This window comes from Mchenga conophoros, linkage group LG6 (genome assembly GCF_057382185.1).
Source record: "Mchenga conophoros isolate Kocher_MC1m ecotype Shallow Benthic linkage group LG6, M_conophoros_male_GT1.1, whole genome shotgun sequence".
NCBI classification, from domain to species: Eukaryota; Metazoa; Chordata; class Actinopteri; order Cichliformes; family Cichlidae; genus Mchenga; species Mchenga conophoros.
This window is the reverse complement of record NC_140531.1, coordinates 21,646,819-21,669,074: the sequence shown is the minus strand read 5'-3', so window position 1 is coordinate 21,669,074 and position 22,256 is coordinate 21,646,819. Positions and strand designations below refer to the sequence as shown.

The window sequence follows — 22,256 nt, the reverse complement described above, 5'->3', positions numbered from 1 at the left end:
ATGGCAGTCAAATGAGGCGTTTTCAGAAGTGGGATTTATTAACATTGCAAGAGAAGCACTTTTGTCATAAATGCTCACCTGGCAGTTGTTTCTGTATCTATACCACATTGCCTGCACCTTCTGCATCCCCATTTAAGTGATGATTTGTACTTCTCGAGTTACTTTAATGATGCCTAAAAATCTAGGGACAGCAATGCCGTTCTACAAGGAGACCACATCTGTTTCTTACATATGCCACGTGAAAGTACAGGCGACACAGCTGACAAAATGATATGAGAAATGTTTGTTATTCGGGTGGGCAACCAGTGAAATTAGTGATGAAATCCATCATAGAGCAGGAACAGCAGAACAGAACGAAACAGATCACTGTGGCGTCGATCCGTAAGCTGCCGACATTGTGTGGAGAAGGAAAACATCCATAAAGCTTTTCATAGTGTACAATGGTTTCTTTAGGATACCAGTAAAACACTGTTTTATTCTTTCCATTTATGTGCAAGGTATGAGTTCATGGCAGAAATTACAATATAAACACTTCGTGTGCGTATCGTAGTTGAAATAATCGGGGTTTACAGACACTGTAGGGGCATATCCACCTCCAGACTCAGGCTGCTCATCTCAATTTCGAGGCAGGGGGTAAGAGGTCAGCTGCCTTCTTACGCAATTTACAACATCTTCCTCTTCTCAAACTCCTGCAGAGATGGACAACACAGAGGAAGAAGAAAAGAAACAACGTGACATGAAGTGAGACAGACGTGAATGATTTATTCATGCAGAATTCACTCAGCTCTGTTTTGATCCCATGTATCAGATCTGCTGTTGAAGGGGGAAAACAAAGGCGGCTAGAGCTGTGGAGTGCCTGTTTTTTTTTTTGTTTTTTTTTTTCTCTTTCCTGGAGAGTGCAAATCATGTAGCACGCACATCTCACTAAGTTCCAGTTGCCAGCATTAAAACAGCACACTTCCTCTGATTGATAGGGACTACCCATCTGCAAAAATCTGATTTATGCGTGCTTATGGTTGTTCTGTTTATCAGCACGGTCCAACCATGTGACTATAAATGAGAAAGCATTATGTTAGCCATTAAAAAGGATGTTGCTATTTACATATTCAATTTGGGAAATATCACACAAATCATAGGATGATAGAATACATCGTTCCCAGAGAATTTTCCATTCCACAGGAGGAAAGTAACTTAATGCAAAAGTCATTTATCAGGTCTACAGAACACACAAGTAGTCATGCACATGTCGGCCTATTCCTCTGTGGCGTCTGGATACCTGAAGGTCTACTGCCACCTTCAGGAGGAAACAGGCTTGTGTTTGAATAATGTAAAATGCTCGGTAGCCAACGCAAGCGCATTCTTTAAAGCAACAATTAGATGGAGTGGGAGGAGGGAACTGGGGAGCCATGATCTTGTTCACCAAGTTTGTGCTTTACAGATGAGGTACAATTAGAAGAGGGGAGGAGGTTAGGCTTTTGGCTAAAAAAAAGAAAAAAAAAGAAAAAAAATTAGAGGACACAAAAAAAGGGTAATGGGTTGGAAAGAGTGGCAAGAAAGACAAGAGGGGGTGTTTGTGACAAGCAGACAGATGCTTTGTTGGTCCGTGTCAACAGACACTAACTCAAAGGTAGGAATCATAGCACTAAGGTAAGAAAGCAGAGCCGTCTGTGAGGGAGGGGGAGGAGAAAAAAAAAGGAAGAAGAAAAAAAGAAGCCTTCTTTGTGAGACAGCGTCTAATGGTTGACAAGTCAAGAGCAAGAGGGGGAGTAAAAATGAGCAAAGTAGAGGTTGCCACTCAAAAGCGACAGGTGAGAACACGCCTGGATTGAAACTGGGGAGAGCAGACGAACATGTAATGTGAAAGAAAAGCAAAACCTTTACAAGCGAGCAATGACAGCTGTGACACTTGGGCGCGGATACATGAAGAAAGCAGGCATTGTAAATATGGTCAGCACGCCTGCTTTAACTTTTAAATATATTACAAAAACAAAATCCAGATTCGATATTTTTGTGTCTCCATAAACCTTTGCAGCTTTATCAGCGGGATAAGATAATACTGTGATTTTGTAAACAAGTAAAAGGTCATAATTATTCTTCCTTTGCATATAAATTAAGTTGTTCTCAGATAAATATAGGTTTACTGATTTCTTCTCCTTGCACCCAGCGCAACTAAATTTTGCCTTTGTTTATCATTGCGAGTGTGTTACTACTAATTTTTGGCTTTGTGTGGGACGTGGAAACCTACAGGAGCTTATTGTATTTTTTGCATTTCTTGCTGGTCTGCAGTGGGCAGAGATTGTTTTGAAATGGATGTCACACACATAGTTCAGCAACAAAGGAATCTCATGACATTTGTAAGGTTGTTTGCTTATAACTAATACTGCATGATAAAAACCACATCCATGCAGCTCTGTTGAAGATTTTTTTTGTAGTGGGGTGCACATAAGATTTTCTTTTCCCCCTTAATTTGGGCGTTTAATGTTATTTGGAGATTCAACAGTTTAGAAGTTGTACTGTAACAAAAACATACAGTACATGCAAAGAAAATGTTTTTAGTTAACTTAAATAAGAAATAAAAAGGGTGTCCTAGCACTGCTGAAACAATAAAAATGGCACAAACACTAAAAGGATGATCACAATCCTGAGATCTGTGGGAAAGAAGGTGCAGCAAACAAATTGTAAAGATGAATAAAATATTCCACAATAAATATCAGGAAAAAAGAGAAAACTTCAGGCTTTAAATCTTTTAAGGCTATGACTTTATATCTAGTTAAAAATGAGCCATGAACTGGTCGTTGTCTAATCTTCATCCTGTTACCCCCCGTCTGATAGGAAAAAAGCCGCTGATTCAGTGCGTTAGTGCAGCTTGATGCTGAAGATGTACACCTTGTTCAGTTTCATTTTCCTGTCTAACATGCATTAGACAACAAAGGACCAAAGTTACACCCGAGGAATAAATATTCCTCATTCTGCTGCATTTTATTATTATTTTTTTACTTTTACTAAATTTTCAAATGGCTACACACAGAATGACAGAAGGAGGCACTATTAGTATACTGTGTCCTACTTACAAGTGAGCTCTCAGTCTGAACTTGATTATTCTTATGATGAACATGGTGCAAGGATTGGAGTGGGAACAACATCCATTAAGATGTTTAAGAGGTTAAACTATTATTAACACTTGGAATTAGAGATTTTACTGAAACCTTGGCCCTTCTGAAATGTCAAAGTTTTCTCGAGCTCACAAAATACTGTTATAACATCTGATTGCATTTGATGACGCATGTATAGATTTCTGCAGATGCACGTTTGGACTCCTGATGTTCAGGTTCATGCAGGTCAGCTGACACAGTAATTCCCCGGTTGTTGTTCCTGCCTGCGGAGACAGCATTATTTCTACTTTCTTCTCTTACATGTTATTACTCCGATTAAGGCGGTCAATGAGATTAACAGAGATGTATGAACACAACGTGCAGCAATATGAGCAACCACGCAGCACGTTTTTCATCATTACACGCAATGATTATGAATTAAACTTTGGGAAAGAAAGTCATGTAAATCTATATCTGCGTGCAGTTGTGCCAGCAGTGGTAATGAAAGTATAAGATGATGAATGGGTGTAATACATGCTTTCACTTTTTATACATCTTGTTAACAGTTCTTCCCTAGAGATAAACTGAAATAAAGAGGCAATGCCAGCAACTCTGCCACAGTAAACACACATTTATTAATTTCTGCCCTTCTCTTCTGCCTTTCTTTATAGCATATTAAAAGTTCAATCTCAGCCTTTGCTACTCAGAAGAGATAAATAACTAAATAAACCTCCTTACATGAGTACATTAACTGTGATAAGAGATACAAGTGACCAGGATCACAAGATATTTTGGTCTGCAAACTAAAGAGAAGAATTATCACAATTTCACTTACATGTAATTATGCTTAAAATATGTTTATTCATTAGTTGATACATTGCATAAACTTTAAAAAATAAAATAAATGCAAACAAGTATATTTTATAGTTCTACATTAAACAATGAACCACATATTTATGCATGGGGTAGATATCATAATTTTTTGCTTTCTATGCATTTCTTGTCCTAATTTTTAAATTGCATGTATCTGAAAAAACATAAGTGTGACATAAATTGTTTGGGATATAGTTAAATTAATAAGAATTCTGCTTGCTTCTGTTTAAAGCGAAGCATTTTTAACACCGTTCCCACCAATGACTAAATATTCCAGCAATAAGTATTTTCATATCATGCGATACTGTTAAATTTAACTATCAATCAGCTCTGATCCACACACAGACACATGGGGGGGATTAATTATTTATTGGATCACCTGCTGAATTTGTAACTTCGCCCATGACATTAATAGTCTCTAATTTTTGTGGCAGTTTTGTTTTAATAGAGAGAGAACAACTAAAAAAAATGCATTTTTCACTCAATGAAATTCAAATAGATTTGTATATATGTATGCATGTACAGTATGTAGGTAAAGTATTTAAAACCCAGCCAGAATTCCCAAAGCAACGGATTGCAGTTTGTGTGCCTCATGGGGACACATGCCAATGAATTACAGATACCCCTGATCACAATTCAGTATGTTTAGAAATCACACTTGTTCACAGAATCTCTTCCTTCTATTCCAACCTTTCCACCACCACAGGTGAGACCAAAGAGCTGTCAAAAGACTGCAGAAGACTACTGGTTTAAGCCAGGGCCTCCTCGCGGTAGGATATCCCAGACCGGAAAACCTTACCCAAGAAGCAGCCGTCTCCCTTCGATGTGGAGGAGTAGCAGTTCTACTCTGAACCCCTCGCAAAGCACTGAACTCTTCACCCTATCGCTCAGGGAGAGACCATCCACCTTTCGGAGAAAGCTAGATTAACAGATTGATGGCTTTCTCATCAACAATGCGCCATTTGGTGACAGACTGTTGCATAACATTTAAGACAGTTTACCGACATAAGCCATCAATTCAATTTTACCAATTAGATTAAACGTCAGCTAGTCGACTAATTACACACATACCTAGTCGTGGGTTTTCCAGTATGACAATGTCCCAAATCATATTTAACAAAGACGCCAACAAAGGAGTGCCTAAAGAAGCACATTAAAGTCATGGAGGAACCTATCCAGTCTCCAGACCTCAGTCCTATTGAAATACTGTGAAGATTCAAGCTGCCAAGTATCATTTAGAGAGTGTCAGTAAAGAGGGGTGAACCAAAATCCCTCCTGTAATCTTGCAAACCTGGTGATCACCTTAGAAAGCATCTTACCACTGTGCTTTCCAACAAGGGTTTCTCCACCAACTACTAAGTCACATCAATGACAAGCAAAATTAATTAAAAATAATTTTGCAGTGATTTTCTGTCTCCCTCCATTAAAACAAAGCTATAACAATAATAATTTCTTTATGTGACCAAACTTAAAAATTCAGGAGGGATCAAAATTATATCCCTTACTATAGAGACTTTTTTTTTTCTTTTTCAGGGCTGTCAACACTAACGGGTAAACGCCATCATCACAATTAACGAGATTAAAATTTTTAACGCAATCAACCCATCTGGAGCGTAGAATGACTCTGAATGTCTCTGCCAACGCATTTTGGGCAGTTTATTCAAAGTTTGTCCTGGACTCCCTGAGCATTTTACTGCTGTAGGTGGATGAAGCAGAACTTGTTGATCAATGGTTTAGCAGTTTAATATATAGCACTGAATCATAATTTATGAACTCATCATACATTTCATTTAAAGTTTTTAATCTGAATAATACTGATAATGATAATAGATGCGGACAGATAATTTTTTTCTTAAGAAAGAAAGAATAACTATGGCTTTTTCTCTAAAACAGACTCTCATTAACCAACTAGTTTGCAAACACAGAACAGTAGAAAAATGTTTAAAATGTGGATTCATGATCAATTTAAAAAATAGAGATATAGATAAAGAGAAAACTCCAGACAGTCAAGAGAATTCGGTTTGAAATGTTTGTATATATAATGTGTGTATACGTGTTTGGAAGGTGTGTGTGTGTGTGTGTGTGTGTGTGCGCGCGCGCGCGCGCACGGGCAAACTATTGATGTGGTTTTTGCCCTTTATTGCAACTTAGAGACAACACTGTTAAACTAACTTCTTAAAGACTACAACCACAAAAACATGACAATGTAATTTCACCTTTCATTTTCAGCAAGACTCTGATTTTAGGCGACAAAATTGGGTTACTCTAACAAATACCAGCTCTGGATCAAGATTAATTTCACCATGACAAAACCATGCAAATACACCCACCTGGGCATTTGTTATTTATGGCACTGCTAGCTAAAAAGCTTGCTGTTCTCAACTGATCTAAAGTTGCCTGCAGTCATTTCTGACAGTTATCAACCACTGACACATTGGAGCCGTACTTTCCATCACTGTTCATGATTACTAATCTTTGAGCCTTTGAATATTTACTGGTCCAAGTGACTCACCTTGAACATAGTGCTGCCCAACTGAGCAGGGGACATGCTGACTACAACTCCAGCTGACTGGAGGGCTGCAATCTTCTCTTTGGCTCCACCCTTTCCGCCAGCGATGATGGCACCAGCATGGCCCATTCTACGGCCAGGAGGAGCAGTTAGACCAGCGATGAAGGATACCACAGGCTTTGAATTATCACCCTGGAAAAGGAGGAAAAGGAAAATCGGAACATAAAAATGGGGTGAAGATGCACAGAAAAGGGGAAACTGCTCAAGAGAAAGTGTCAGATGCAAATAGCATCAGAAAGCACAAGAAGAGAAAAGTTGAATCCTCTTTCTGCACCTGCATTTTATTCATTCATTAGAAATGAAACACCCCTTGTCCTCCTATTAGAGAATCCCATGATAACAGGCTTGTCTAACCTGCCATCTCTGTCTCAGTCTGCAATATTAAAACAAAAGGGTCAATCAAGCCATTTAATTGCATGGGTTGGTGTATGACCAGATAGGGGTTCAGGCTCCCGCCGTTTCATATCATCTCATTTCTAAAATGGTAATTAGTCATGTAGGCACTGATTAGCTCAGCACCCATCTATACTGCTTTCTCACTGATGGATGATACATTCAACAGTTAAGATCATTTCCAAGGTGAAGAGAGCTAATATTTCATCTTCACCAATAACACAACTAGCAAGGGGGACTGTGTGTGTGTGTGTGTGTGTGTGTGTGTGTGTGTGTGTGCGTGCGCGCGCACACACACATGAACAGCAGCTAATATTTCATACTTAGGAATAACAACATAATTGCAGAGGACTGCTTGGTGCGTGTGCGCATGCACAAATTTAAACTAGCGCACAAACAAACACAAGTGCACGCACGCAGCCTTAGTCCTGTGCTTTCAACAGAGGCTGTGGCTCATCCGGTGAGCTGCTTTCAGAGGGTGAATGTGGCATGCTTTACAGCCTTTACAGCAATATAGTGAGGTCCTTCAAAGACACCCACTTCAAACTGCCATTTCAGCTTCAGATTCAAACCTGACACTGGCAGGAACAAAATGGCAGCTACTAATATATACTAGAGATGACTTCTGATAATTAAGACTCACAGGACATATACCAGCCGGGGAAATGCTGAGGACCTTGGCTCAGAAATGCACCACTAATGAGGCATTAACACTTGAATAGTTAACAGGGAAATGAAAATAGGGAGGGAACATCATTTTAAAGTGCTCTAAATATGTTGGAAGCATCTGCTCTATGCATCGAAAATGTATGCATAAAAACAAATTAGCACAAACAGCCCACTCAGTATTCAGGAGTCAAATCACGTTCTAAATAAACAAACCAACCTCGTGTGGATCAAGTCTTAAATCTAACTCAAACGCAAGAGGTTTAATTACTCCATTAATCCCTGCTTCCCCGGGCTCCAAGTAACAACTCATACAGGGAAGGGTGTCATATTACAATATCCCTTTACCCGTCTTTTGTCTTCCACTGTTAGCTGTACAGATTTATTACCTTAATTATGAGACCAATCGCATAATATAACGTTCTAACACCTCCTCTGTGCCAACATGACTGGAAAACGCCTTTGTTCTATAAACACAAAATACCCTGCTCTAAATTGAGGAATTGTTTTCATAAGCTTAAAAGTAAAACTGGGACACGCAGGTGGCCTCACCAACATGATGAGGGCGGGGTGTAAATAACATGTGCCAGCGCTTCAACTTCAGACTTCATCCAAACTACAGCCTTCCTTCATTTTCAGGGTTTTTTTTTTTCCTCACAGAATAAAATGTTTATTTAAAAGGTCAGTGGAGATGGGGTGAGGACATTTTATTTATACATACCCACCACAGTAGTCGAGGTGCCAAATACTATGACGTATTTGGCATGCATGACCCAAATTTTAATATGGCGTGGAAAGCCTTTTTCTGTTAGAAAGCCTGTGAGACTCTTGTATTGATAAACCGCTGATACAGGTGATGTTATAAAACCACTTTTTACTTGGCAATAGAGGGCATCAACACCAATGAAGGCTTAATGCTGACATATGCCCTACATCATAAAATCTGACAGCAGAACCTAGTGGGAAGTATGAGTTTGTTTTCTTGCATTTCACTGAATTAAAGCAGCGGTAGACAAAATAGTGTGCAGTAACTCAGCTGTAACACTGATGGATACTGAAATCAATACTTTCTCCCCTTTTGGTCTAATATGTCGTTCGCACGTCAGGAGATCAATTTATTAAATGTTGCATAACATAAATCAATCATGACACTCAACCTTTAATTTCAATGGGCATTGAATACACAACGTGTCCAATGTGGCACAATTTGTCAAGCTAATGCGAAATGGGGCATTTAAGAAACAGTTTTGGGTTTAACGTCTTGAAATGAGTAATGTGGCCCTCTGTGAATACATACTGAAAAAGCTCAGCACAAAACTGTTTATTTCACATGAGATATTTTAATCTTTCCTGTACTGGCTGTGTTGTGCCAGGTTCAGCCAAGGCTCAGCTGGGAAAAATAATAATTTGCTAAAAATAAAACGCATCCCTTCAATAAAACCCAGTTATTATGGAGTATGAACCTGTTTTTGAAAGATGTCGAATCAGTTCGGAGGTCTGGTTATATAAAAAGAGAGTGGATGATGTAACCACGCTAAAAGACCAGAGAATAGTAGATTTGTGGTGGTGCTGGTGTGTCGAAATTTTAGCAAATAAAAAAAAACAAAAAAAAAAAAACTGATCGATTTATACTGTAAAAAAACAAACAGAAACAAGAATGACCTCCATGATTTATGAAGTCTGCTACATGTGCTGCGCTCTAGGGACGGCCATATCGTTTTAATCTTTGAGCGTTTGTTGAATTACACAGAAGTTGATAGTTTATGTGACGACATGTTGGTCTGGTAGTGAGCATATCTGCTGGTAGAAGGTGATGGCAAGGCACCGTTGATACTAAAAGATGGAAATCCAAAGACTATGCCAGCTCTGTGTTCAAATCCAAAATAAGATTAATAAAAATAAGAGCCTTTTTGAAAAATCACAAATCTATCAGAGGAGATCAAACCAAATACCAGAATATCAAACAATGACCATTAGAGAGATGTGTAAGATTAATGCTTAAATGTGGGATTTCGTTTGGAACAAGACATAAGGTGGGTTGATCGCTTATATCACTGCTGTCAATCAAATTTAATCAAATCACACCTACGCTACCCTGATGACGCACATTGCCTGTTTTATAATGTGCTTGACACTAAACAATAATATTTGATATGTTCTTTTTCCCTCCACTCACCTTAGACCTTATTTTAGATAAATCCAAGTTTCAAATCAAACTGAAAGTTTACTGGACCAGGTTTTGGAGTTTTCCACCCTGCGATTAAAACCAAGAAGATATTGACAGAAGCAAAACATACTTACGTGTATTAACATTTTATTTTAAGGTAGCCTACTGCTTATTCCAGACACTGCCATTTTCACTTATGGGAGCACACCGCTGGCAGTGCATCAGTGACTTGAATTTGAATGTATCCAAATCTAGAAAAGTTGAGTTAAAGTAAAAACAATGTCTTCAGATATCCTTCTACCCTTTTTCAACTATTACAGTTAAAGAATGCCATTTTATGTACGATGTTCTACACAACTAACTTTCAACATGAGATCTGCAGCTTACTCCCACGCTCTGCTGGGCTTTTTCTTGCATGTGTTTCATTTGAACTGTCCCTTCCTGTCAACACTCTGGGTGATTGGGTGGCGGGTGTTTGTACTTTATTTGTAGAGTGTGAGAAGTTATTCTCCTGAGACGCCAGGAGGAGATTTGCATGCATTAGAGAAGCTGAGGGCAAATCAAATTCATTTCTTAGCTCGAGAGCACCATAAGCGCGCACGTGGACACAGAAGCAAACACATGCACACGGAAAAATTAACAGGCTAAAAGTATTCAGACCCCGAACAAAAAATTATTTTTTAAATATATACAAGTTCACAGCCACTGGGATACACAAGTCAATCCTCACCCGACTCTTTATCATATGTGGTCTCACAAAAGGTTCACTGTTCATCAGCACTGCTGATTTCAGAACATGTCCTGTGAATCATACCTTCATCCCATCTGTCAGCTTATCTTGATCACACAAATCACACTGACACAGAGAAGTAAGAAAGCCAGCCTGAAGATACGATCACGCTCATAGCTCATATGATGGCTTCCAGTCTTCACTTGAGCTGACATATTTTGAAAGGGCATAACTGAGAGCTAATTCAGAAAAGGATACATTTTTTATAAGAACAGATATATGTGTTAAGGTGAAGCGCTGTGTGAGGGGATATTAGCAGGAGAGTGAAGTGAGATTATGGGTGTCCAGTGTGTCATTTCCTTACAGAGTTGTGCTGTTTCAGGTACTCTGCTGCATTCTCCTCTGCATTTCCTCCAATTTCTCCAATAAGAATAATGCCCTCCGTCTTGGGATCCTGCAGGAACACCTCCAGACAGTCTATGAAGTTTGTGCCATTAAATGGATCCCCGCCAATACCTTGCAGGAGACAAAGCAAACACTTGATAATGATAATGCCTGTGAAGGAGGATCACATGGCTGTTCAGGCTTCATCAAATAAGCAGCCGCTGGAAGCCAGCTTCACGTCAACAACATCCGATAACCACTACCAAGATAATCTGGGGATGCTTTGCCCGGACTGTTTCACACAACAATTAATATTAACTGATTTAATTTCCCTGTAAATCTGGTCTCATTTTCATTGAGCAGTGCCTTGATTAGCAAATGATGTACAATATACTGTATATCAAGTGACTTTTAAGCTCTAGTTTAGCATTTCAGCAGGGCAAAATTGACTCTGCACAACAAATAAACATTGGACACAGATCCTTTAAATGTCCTACTACTTGCAATGCCAGTGCTGACCAGTGACAGAGAGCTAAAGCAATGAGCTGGAAACGCTGTAAAGCTCTATAAAATCAAAAATAACTGCAGAGTCATTTCTGAGACATTTTGTTAGGGGAGAAAAAAAAAAAGTTCAACTGGACAGAGTCAAAAAAACCAAACATTCTCAATCATTTTTCAGTTTTACCTCAATTGTCCCAAATCATCTGCATCTCTGCGTGGTACTTTAATGTCTTTTGTTTCATATCCAGGAAACAAAAATTACAAAGCTTTTGAAAACCACAAGGGTGCAATAATCATTTTTAACAATACTTTCCATCAGGATCTACAAAAGCATGGGCAAATCTCCACAAGACAAATCTCCACAGACTCAATGTCTTCTTAATTTATATTCGCACCATTAGAAAACCTGGCAACACCAAGAAAAAAAAATTACATGCATACTAATCAAAGCGCACCCACATTAACAGCAACAAAGATGACAGTGATATTAAATATTGCATTAACTGTAATTTGTTGTAGCCCCTAGGTCATACTCAAACTTCAGAAGTCACGAGCAGACCCACCAATAAACTCCGTTTAATGAACTCTACAATATTTAATACTGTTGCGGCACTAGCTTTATGAAGTCTGGCTAGAGGACACTCCATAATTAAAATGTCTAAATAATGATGAAGCCAAGTTGTTTTTCATTTAATTCCAGAGTCCAAGTAGCTCTTTGATATGGATTTTCTGGTGGCACACAAGTTGGCCAAAAGAATTTGTTTTTGTAAAACAGTTAATCTTTTGATGTTTTGCCAAGATGTAACAGAGCTGGATGTGATTGTGTCGTTACTGAATGTCAAGATGTTCTAATAAAATCTAAACAGATATTCTGAGCTGCCTCCTAGAAAGCAAACATGCTGATGCTCATACTGTGAATAACAATAGGGAGCGATACAAAATTGACGAATGAATACACTGGGTTTTTAAACAGCGGGAAACAGAGTTTGGGAAAATGTCACAGGTTGTGCTATCAAGCAGCATGTGTTGTTAATCCATGCTGTAAATCAATGAATTATTAAAACAAGGCTATGAGACACTGTAGAGAAAGTAGGGTAATAAACAGATGGGTGGGTTAATGGAAAGTCCCACATAAACATGTGAGATATGCAGAAAATATGATATTACCTGCAATCCTTTATCTGCTTTTATTTACCAGCTACATTTGTAATAAATGTGTCATTATTTTACAGAATGTGTAAAAGCTAGTATTGTCTTTTTTGAGATGTACCTAAAAAAAACAAAAGAAGCATGAATTTAAGAGAAAAAAGGATATATTTAAGATATATGGTACACAATCACATTTTATGTACGGCTATAGATGAGCGAGTGAGATGAAAAACACTATCCTTGAGATTTTCAGGACAAAGACTTTTGAAAGTAAGTTTCTATATCCATCTGAGCCACTCAATGGATCTGTCCGATCTCAATAGGGCTCTTCAAAGATAGCAGCACCTTTAATGCTCAGATCTGAGAGGAATATTCTGAGCACTGATCAGAAAAGTGCCTTTTTATTAGAAAACGTCTGAGCTATTTGCTGAAATGTATTAGCATCTGATGAGTTTTAGAGCAAGGTGATCTTCCAAGTTCACCTTCCTATTTCTACAGAGTCCTGTAAAATATTCTTTTTTTTTTTAAATTTAATCTCTGGAGTAATTATTAAAGATGAAAGTCTAATATCTTATCACGTCTAAGGTCCTGCCAACATTCACAGTGAGGTTTAAATTAAATATAAGGCTGTGATGTTGAGTGCTTGGTAATAAGTGACCAGCATGTCTTCAAACCAAATGCAGCACATACTAATATAAAATTCTCTCTGTTCATGCCTACAAAATCTCCCTGGCATCTACTTCGAGCAGTTAAAAGCTTGTTTTATGTTGCACAGATATAAAAATGCATTCAGCAGCACTGCGTGTTCAATTTAAACTTAATATGCCAAAAGTCATTGGTAGCTTACCAACACAGAGTGACTGGCCCAGGCCTACTTGCGTAGTTTGATGCACAGCTTCATATGTCAGGGTACCCGATCTAGAAACAATGCCTGAAAGAAAGAACTTCTTAGGTTTCTTTGCTTACAGTTAAACATCATTAAAAGAAATATTGGTCAAAGGTGATATAATAAAATAAAATGCAGCTGCCATTTTTTTGTCAACATCTTTTCACCAAGACATAAAATACAAAACGGACCACCATCATAACAGCTGCTCCCTCTATGCTGCGGTAAAAAAATAAAAATATAATAATAAATGGCAGGCGATTTACTACATATATAACAGACTTCCTGTAAAGGTTCACTAGCCGGGAGCACATGCTGCACGTCAAGCTGTCAACAGCAGGAGCTCGATGTAAGATCTAAATAGTGCTGTGTTTAAAAATAAAAAAAAAGGAAAAAAATTTCAACCTGGAAAGAAAGGCAGCGTGTTTTTCTTCAGCCATTTAATGACTGTGGTTGGAGAAGCCTGAACCAACAGGTGAGTGTTATTCATTTTGAATTTTGACCCCTTTATTGAGTGTCCCTGTTCAACTACTAGTTGGCACCAGAGATGGGCAATAACGCGTTACTTGAAAAAAGTAATCAGATTACAGTAACGAGTAAAGTAAGGGATTACTATTGCAAAATCGGTAATTAGATTACCGTTACTTTCCCATAGGAACGCTGCGTTACTGCGTTACTAAAACCATGATTTTTTTGCGAGAATGTCTCATGACAGTGACGTAAGCGAGTGCGACGTTCGTGACAACAGCTGTGTGCAGATCAACAATGGATCACATATCGATTGTGGGAGAGAGTATGAGCGTGCAGTGTTTAAAGCGTGGAAGTACTGACCTTACTTTGAGTTTGATTCCATAAAAAGTGACAAAAACATTAGTGTCCGTTGTGCGTAGGAAGAAAACTTTTTACAGCGAAAAAACCCCCTAAACTTCCAAGCAAGCACCGAGTGCGCAACGATGTAATGGGAAACTCACAGAGAAACTCGCGGATTCATCAACTGACCGCAGCACACCTGCACCAGGGTAAACCTCCGCCTACCCCCAGTCCTGCTTTACAGGTGAAAATAGAGCAACAGGACCGCTGAGTCTTTGACTTTATTTATTTTCTGCTGTGTTTTACTTGCATCTATTTGAAAGAGTGAGTGTAAACACAAAAAATATTTTCTTTTATGTGCTGGAATGTGCAGAAAATAGGTTTAAATGTTAAACTCATTTATTCAACTCAGAGAATGTTGCATATAATTAAATTTTTGCTTGATGCATAAAGTTAAAAGATTAAAACTAATAAAACAAGTTTAAAAAAAGAGACTTTTCCATTTGATTACATTTTGTATGATGGATTATGCAGAAAAAGTAGAATTGGGCTGAAAGATCTATCGCTTTATCACCTCTTCAGGTTGTAAATCGTGTTTTTAAAAACTAACTAAGTAATTAATTACTTTTTAAAATAAGTAATCAGTAAAGTAATGGGATTACTTTTTGGGGGAAGTAATCAGTAATTAGTTACTGATTACTTTTTTCAAGTAACTTGACCAACACTGGTTAGCACAAATATCTAGTGAGCCAATCACACGGCAGCAACTCAGTCATTAGAATGAGAAAAGAAAGGTGATTTTAAGTATCTGAGCGATCCATGGTTTTTAAATAGCCTGATGTACTGATCTGAGTATTAAAAAAAAAAAAAAAAAAAAAAAAAAAAAAAAAAAGCTGTTGATCTGCTGGGATTCCCATCTTTAGGGCTTACAAAGAATGGTGTAAAAAAGAGAGAATATCCAATGACAGGCAGGTCTCCAGGTGAAAATGCCTTGTTGATGCCAGAGGAGAATGGCCAGACTGCCTTAGGTTAATAGGAAGGCAACAGTAACTCAAATTACCACTCGTTACAACCAAGGTATGCAGAAGAGTATCTCTTACACAACTCTTCAAACGTTGAAGCAAAAGGGCTACAGCAGCAGCAGATACCACTCATGAACAGAAAAAAGGAAACTGTGGTGACAATTTGCACTGGACCACAGAAGACTGGGGAAAAAAGGTTGACTGGTCTGAGAAGTCTTGACTTCTGTTACAGCAGTCGAATCTCTAAGAAATGTTTCTAGCATCTTGTTAAATTTGTGCCATGAAGAATTAAGAAGGTTCTGAAGTTGAAAGGGAGTCCAACCTGATACTGGCAAGGTGTGCCCATTTAAAGTAGCCAGTGAGGGCATACAACACCATGTAAGCTCTCTAGATTTCACACATTCTTAAATACATTAACTTTTGGCATTTTAAAGTTATATTCAATTATGCTTAATGTTTAAAGCTTTTGCCTGTGTGACCTTAGACACATCACCACTCACCGATTCTTCCTTTCTTGTGAATGTGGCCTGGCATGATGCCAATCTTACATTCCCCAGGCTGAGAAAACAAATAAAACCCACATATTTCAGTGTATATCTAAAACAAAACACATTGTTTTTTGCAGTTCACATTTGCAGTTCATTATTACTTCATTGTAATTTTTTACAATTTAAAAACCTGTTTTTAAACTTTTTCTTCTATAACAATAAGTAATAATAATATAATAAATAAAAAATTTTAAAAAGACAGTCATTTGTCATTTTCTCCATTTTATCTACTGGATAAACTCCCATGATATTAAAAAGGAAAAAAATCACTGTTATTATTAATGCATTAAATCTCAGGGAGTCCATGAGAAGGAATTTGGGCTTTCAACCCTCTCAGCCACCCCCACTCACAAAAAAAAAAAAGGAAATAGAAGTAAGTATATTTGTCCTCCGCTGTGTATTTATGTATGCACTTACATTAATGACTCCTGGGCAGTTTGGGCCTATGAGGCGAGTAGCGCTCTGGCGCAGAAGCTTATGTTTGACTTTAACCATGTCCTGCTGGGGGATGCCCTCAGTGATGCACACCACCAGAGGTATCTCTGCGTCAATGGCCTCAATGATGGCTGCTGCCGCGAATGGAGGAGGTACATAAATCACAGAGGCGTCTGCCCCTGTGCCCTGCTTTGCCTGAAGCAAAGAATAAAAGGCATTGGCATTGCATCAAAAAAAAAAAAAAAAAAAAAAAAAGGAGGGACATTCTCAAGTTATGAAACAGTGCCACCTAATGTTACGTTACAAAAATCCATCTGCAAAGGATCACAGTAGGAAGAATACGAACTACATATTTTAGTTCTTGTTTTTAAAAAAGAATTACAACAGCAATAAGCACAATTACAACACAATTAGACAAGGAGTCACACACACCTCCTTCACAGAGTTAAAAACTGGCAGGCCAAGGTGGGTCTTGCCACCCTTGCCAGGGGAAACTCCTCCAACTAACTGGGAGCCATAGTCGAGAGACTGCTGACTGTGAAACGTCCCCTACAAGTGAAGAGGAAGAGAGCGCAATCAGTTTGTGTACACATGTGTAATGAAATGGGTACAGCCACTTCTACTGCACCAACATTGAGATATCATTGCAGACAGAGTGGAAGTAGGAAATATGATGCCATCCAAGATTAATCACCGGTGCTGCTGAGAAAAAGGATAAATACAGAAACTAGGCTGGATTCTAGCAGGGGGTGAAGGCACCGGTAAATATATTCAATGAGAAGGAATCTAAATGATCTTGACAAATAAGTAATGATGTAAGCTAAGTTTAATCTCCTAGCAGAACATTTGAAAAACAAATCAAAAGCAGCGTTGGATAGTCGCCAGCGCAGAGTGTGAAATATCTCCCAAGAAAGTTAGTTTACAAAATATTTCACACACTGTCACTTCCATGTGGGCCACGGAGAACATGTCGTGCTGCACTGCCAAGGTTTGTGCATTTTATTCTAGACACGCAGGAAAGCGATTCACCACTTTGCTTCAACCCTGCCCATAGAAACGCGTAAAATATGATAATCTCAGACATCCTAGCTCAAGCATCGGGTTAAGCATAGTTAAATCTCAAGAGTATACACATTATGATGCACTAATACTTGATCTGCAAACACAAATGGGCTGTTTATAACAGTCTGTGAATGCTGTAACTTTAGTAAGACACTTTTAACTTCCACGCCTACACGTAAACAGAACATTTAGAATATTTCACATGATCAAACTACAGTTTCAATAAAGAGCTGAAAGCAACTGGCAAACAATATATGTGCCGTACACATGCTTTAAGACTTACTTCAATGAACAGGATACAGCCACAGTAACACTAAGGGATCACAATGCATTTTGTAGATCTGTGAAAGAATAATTTAACTGAAACTCAGTTGCACCTTCGCAGAAAATGAGCTCATGAATTCAGACCGAACTGATTTTCTGCTGAACGAATCCTATCTGCGTGCAGTCAGTTAATTATCACTCGAGAGGCTGAAACAATGTAGATGGAGCAGCACAGACCGTAACTACAAGCGCAAATAAATGACCTTAATGTAAAAATTATAACCAGCCTATTAAGAGGAATTAGAAGCTATGAATCAGCATTTTCCCGCCCATTTGTAATATAGTTCTTCACCCTGCTAACTTTGCTGTTTTTGCCGGTCATTATTATCGCAAATGTTGGTACAATAATTTTGAAAAATGACTTGCTTATCAAGCCAGGAAGACACAGCAATGTGCACTCAATAGCACTTGCTTCATTTCTCATCCTTTTCTAATTACCCAGAGTGTTCACTAGAACTATATTTAACAACCTTTTATTATGTTGAAGAGAAAATGGAAGATGAAAAATGAAATGTGAGGAAGGACGCGGGGCGGGGGGGAATATAAATCTGTGAAGTCCACGTTTCTGGCTTGTTGAACACACTTGCCAAGAAGATTGTAATTCTCCTTCACTGCCACTTTTCAAAGCAAATCACATAAGGTTTTTCATGCACGGAAAAAATAATAAATGAATCAAAGGCTCAACAATCTGCCAAGCAGAGTTAAGCTTGGTTAAAACCATGATAAAGGGTAGTTGTTGGGGGGAGGGGGGAGGGGGGGGAGACAAGTCAAATTAAAAATGAAAATTATTTTCTATTTAAGAATAAGCTGGAAAAATTAAAGGATCAAACTTGATTTATAAGGCTGAAACAAATCCACAAAATCCACAGCAAACAGCAGAATCACAGCAGTATCAAGTGTTCCAGCATTTACACAAACTTAGCATCAGGGACTTTTTACCAAACACTTTTACATTTTGCTAACTTTAACTATTTAAATTATTACAGTGCCGCAAAGCCTTGAGCCACCCCTTATTTCTTTGTACTTTACTTCAAAGGAGCCAGGCTTTCTTGTATTTTTAAGGTGCTCTTGAACAATACTTCTCTGAGCTTTTTGAAGGTCTTTCAAAGCTGTTCTTTGGACACTGAATGTTTTTTCACTCATTTATAGCCCAGTTCTTGACACTGACCTATGAACAAAGCTCAAGGGACAAACCAGCGTTGTGTTTACATAGCATTGAAAAAAAAGGTTTTTAAAAAACTGTTTTAAATTGTAGTGATGGCAAAGCTTAAAGCTCTACAGCATATGAAGAGTATCCGAAAGTCTGGATGTAAAAAATCCAGGAAAGACATGCACCAGCCCTTCAGCTGATCCTCAACTGATCACTGATGCCTCATCAGAAATAGACTCGCTGGAAGTCATGTCCCACAGGTACACAAGAATTGGATTGAAAGTCAAATGTAAAAGAGTCCTATGGAGTGATGAATCCACGTGTGAAATTTTTGGTTTAAGGCAGGTTGTGTCATGGTTTGGGGCTGCATTTCAGCCAGTGGTGTTGGAAATCTTGCCAACAATTCATAAGTGTTGGACTTATGAACACAGGAAAATCCTCAGAGTCTGGACCTTAACTCTATTAAGAACAGAACAAAAAGCAGTTAACATCAGAAGGTCATTCAAAACAGCTTTGAATAACCTTCGAGAAGCCTGGAGAACTATTCCTGATTATTCCCTGAATGTTTGCACATGTTTTAATAAAGCTCTGCACTTACTTTCCGTTTTCCCAACAAAACAAAACAAAATGACCAGCAGACCAAGGCTTTTGCACAGTACAGTATTTGATTCCATTTTAAACCTTTTAAACAACTTTCAAATTGTTAGTGAAATTATGATTCTCTGTTTTGACATGAGTATGTGCCCTGAGAGAATAGAGTAAGGACTATGTTTGGGTTGTTAAGGAGTAATAAAGGATTCTGCTCTCCTTGGGACAATGCAGGAGCTTTTCTTCATCTTAGCCAAGGTTTTAATGCTAAAAGGTCTGAGACAAATCTCTAAGACACAACAGACTTATTAGGCTGTAAACATAAAATTAACTTGAACTACACTGACATAACTTGTGCCATTAAAACAAAACTGAATTTAGGCAGAAATAAAGAATGAGATTTTTACAGCTGATGGAGATGCACTTTTAAAATGTCCTTCTGGTAATCTTACTCATACAGAAAGTCTTTGACATACAAAAATGAGGAATTGTGTGTGCAGTAAGGAAAACCTGAGATTTCACAACAAGATTGCAGTAACTTAAACTGATGTGAAGCAAAAACAACGAGAGGTTTTCAGTCCAAACCTGCTTCCCCGTGAAACCTTGGCAGATGACCTTCGTGTTCTTGTCGATGTACAGGTTCTTTCTTGTGCCTGTGTAGCAGTGTCTGACTCCACTGTGCTGCACTAATGGACGGGGGAAAAGGGAACAACAGAGTTTTTTTGTTATTTGTGAGAACTTAACATAGAGGCAAGACTACACATTAAACCTGTTTTGTTCAAAGGAGACATGTTTTGCAACAAGTAAACTGCAGTTTCTCTCAAATCTGAACCGATCCTAAACCACTCTTCTCACAGTGGACAGCAAAGTGTTTAATCAAATATTTACCTTTCAGGGGAACCCTAAGCTCCACACTGTTTTTGGCAACAATCTTTTACCCTCCAACTATCCTTCAAAGTTGCTGAGCAACATTTAAAACTTTCTTTTAAGACTTACAGAGATATGTTTTACAGAAAATGTTACCAAAAAAAACCCCACTCAATTTTTAAGACTTCTGTTCAGTTTTATGATAATTTTAGTTAACCTACGGAGGCATTACAAGTTAGTTAGTGTTTGGTGTAACAATGTGTCCAGCAGCTGCAGGTCACGACTCAGTTGAAGAACTTTAATCAAGGTTTATGCATGCTGCGAGGCATCTGATAAGACAAAGACTGTAGGTATTACATAATCTCACCTAACAGGTAAAATGAGAAATATGCTGCACTACTCACAACATGGCTATGAGACATTTTTACTACTATACTACTGCATTAATGTCAAAAGACTATGTAGTTAAACTCCCCTCACAGCAGAAAATTACCATGGAAATCAATAAAGAATCAAATATAAGAAGAACTGATAGTGACATTGACGACATTAATATAAATTAAAGCTCATCAGTCTCCAAGCAGCAAATGGGTAGCTAGGTGTTTCATATTTTACAATTCACATCCAACTGCAAGAAAAAGAACAATGTATTTTCTCATTGTGCGTACACACAGTTCGAAATGCGTTTTCTATACAAATATTAATTATATTAAAACTGCATCTGTCTGACTAATAACAATTATTATTTCAGTTCTTGCAGTTCCTTCAATGTCATGTGAGACTCGAGCTTGTCTTGTGGTGATCCTTTCTTCCCTCTTACTCACTTTGTGAAGCTACTATTCAAAAATAAAGGTGCAGCCTATTTACTAAGAGGACACTGCCAAAATAAATAATATGACACCGCGATCTCTACAGGCTAAAACAAATAAACTCACAGGCTTCTTTTGCCGAACACACTGTCCTGTAGCCCAAATGCCCCAAAATCATTCCTGTTTTTCTTTTTCAGTTCAGCCCTAACGCGTGTTTGTGACTGGGCTAATATTAACCAGCAGCCTGACTAACTGAACTTTGGCCCGCTTTCAAACCTCCCAACAAGACACAATTTATCAGTGAGATAAGCAAAGTTCATCTTAGCTAAAGTCTCAAGAAAGGCGTACTAAATTAAAGTTATGTCGCCCTCTAAAATCTAACGCAAACTTATTTTTACATTTTTTTAACTGTCAGAAAGTAACATGCAAATAAACTGCCTCAAAAAGTTCATTTAGCTGCTTTCAGTTACTGCTCGATAACATGGGCTGATGAACCTGCTGTCACACACAGCCGTTGTAGTTCACAAGACATGCAAGGTCAAAGATCAACGATCAACAATTAACACTTGTACGGAAGCAGGCTGGTAGGTGCTTAAAGTTAGCCTTACGCTAAATAAAATCTAAGGTCCTGCTAACTGTCAGTGAGTTTTCCCTGCATTCCTCTACGGTCTCCAGGCTAACGTGGCTAACTAACGTGTAAGCCCCCTGACAGCCAACCCACAGGAGCCTTGCTAGCCGGTGCAAAACTATACGTGCCTGCAAAGCTAATGTAGAGCACACAGACGGTAAGTATACGTGCGATACCGAAAGCAAACTGTCAAACAATTTGTATGACTAAACTATTGTTTGCTACAATACTTACAAAGCAGCCTAGCAAACAATCTGCTGTGAGACATCTTCGGTCATTCACCAATGACACTGGAGACTGAGGACCTCTCACAGGGATCTTAGTTGACCATAAATATCCCGGTGGAATCGAGAGTTTTAAAGAAAAGCACTATAACAAGTCGTTAATTTGCACTGAATTTATAATTGTCAGTATTAACTCAAATAAATTACTATTATTTATTTTTAGTAAGCGGTGAGCTTGACAGTTGCTACACAAACACCGGGGTTAAAAAAAAAAACAGGCGAAAAGTAGGATACTTGAACCCACAATGAACTATGGGTAATGAAGTTCTGACACAGTACTTGAAAGACAGCACCAGTGCCATAATGGCACTAGAGGGCG

At 38.3% G+C, this 22,256-nt stretch overlaps 1 protein-coding gene across 2 annotated transcripts; it reads right to left on the bottom strand.

The window, feature by feature from the left end:
- Window positions 1–16: 16 nt before the first annotated feature.
- On the bottom strand, window positions 17–22,041 carry suclg1 (succinate-CoA ligase GDP/ADP-forming subunit alph). Of its 2 annotated transcripts, none has more exons than XM_085276804.1 (9): window positions 21,888–22,041; window positions 19,935–20,035; window positions 16,658–16,774; window positions 16,208–16,420; window positions 15,743–15,800; window positions 13,372–13,455; window positions 10,855–11,006; window positions 6,478–6,666; window positions 17–689 (listed from the first exon to the last, which is right to left on the bottom strand). In XM_085276804.1, the coding sequence occupies exons 1-9, from the start codon at window positions 21,919–21,921 to the stop codon at window positions 663–665; spliced, it is 975 nt and encodes a 324-aa protein (XP_085132930.1). In that variant the 5' UTR covers window positions 21,922–22,041; the 3' UTR covers window positions 17–662. The 2 variants fall into 2 exon arrangements, with proteins under 2 accessions (XP_085132930.1, XP_085132928.1); XM_085276802.1 differs by lacking the exon at window positions 21,888–22,041 and adding an exon at window positions 21,152–21,298.
- Between the last annotated feature and the right edge of the window lie 215 nt (window positions 22,042–22,256).

Excerpts from the sequence above, each read along its gene's own strand:
- suclg1 (XM_085276802.1), bottom strand. The coding sequence starts at position 21,203 with ATGATTTTGGGGCATTTGGGCTACAGGACAGTGTGTTCGGCAAAAGAA. Across the intron at positions 20,036-21,151 it reads GTGTTCGGCAAAAGAAGCCT|TGCAGCACAGTGGAGTCAGA; the intron begins GTGAGTTTATTT and ends CCCGTCCATTAG. Across the intron at positions 6,667-10,854 it reads ACCTGAAACAGCACAACTCT|GGTGATAATTCAAAGCCTGT; the intron begins GTAAGGAAATGA and ends CTCCTTTTCCAG.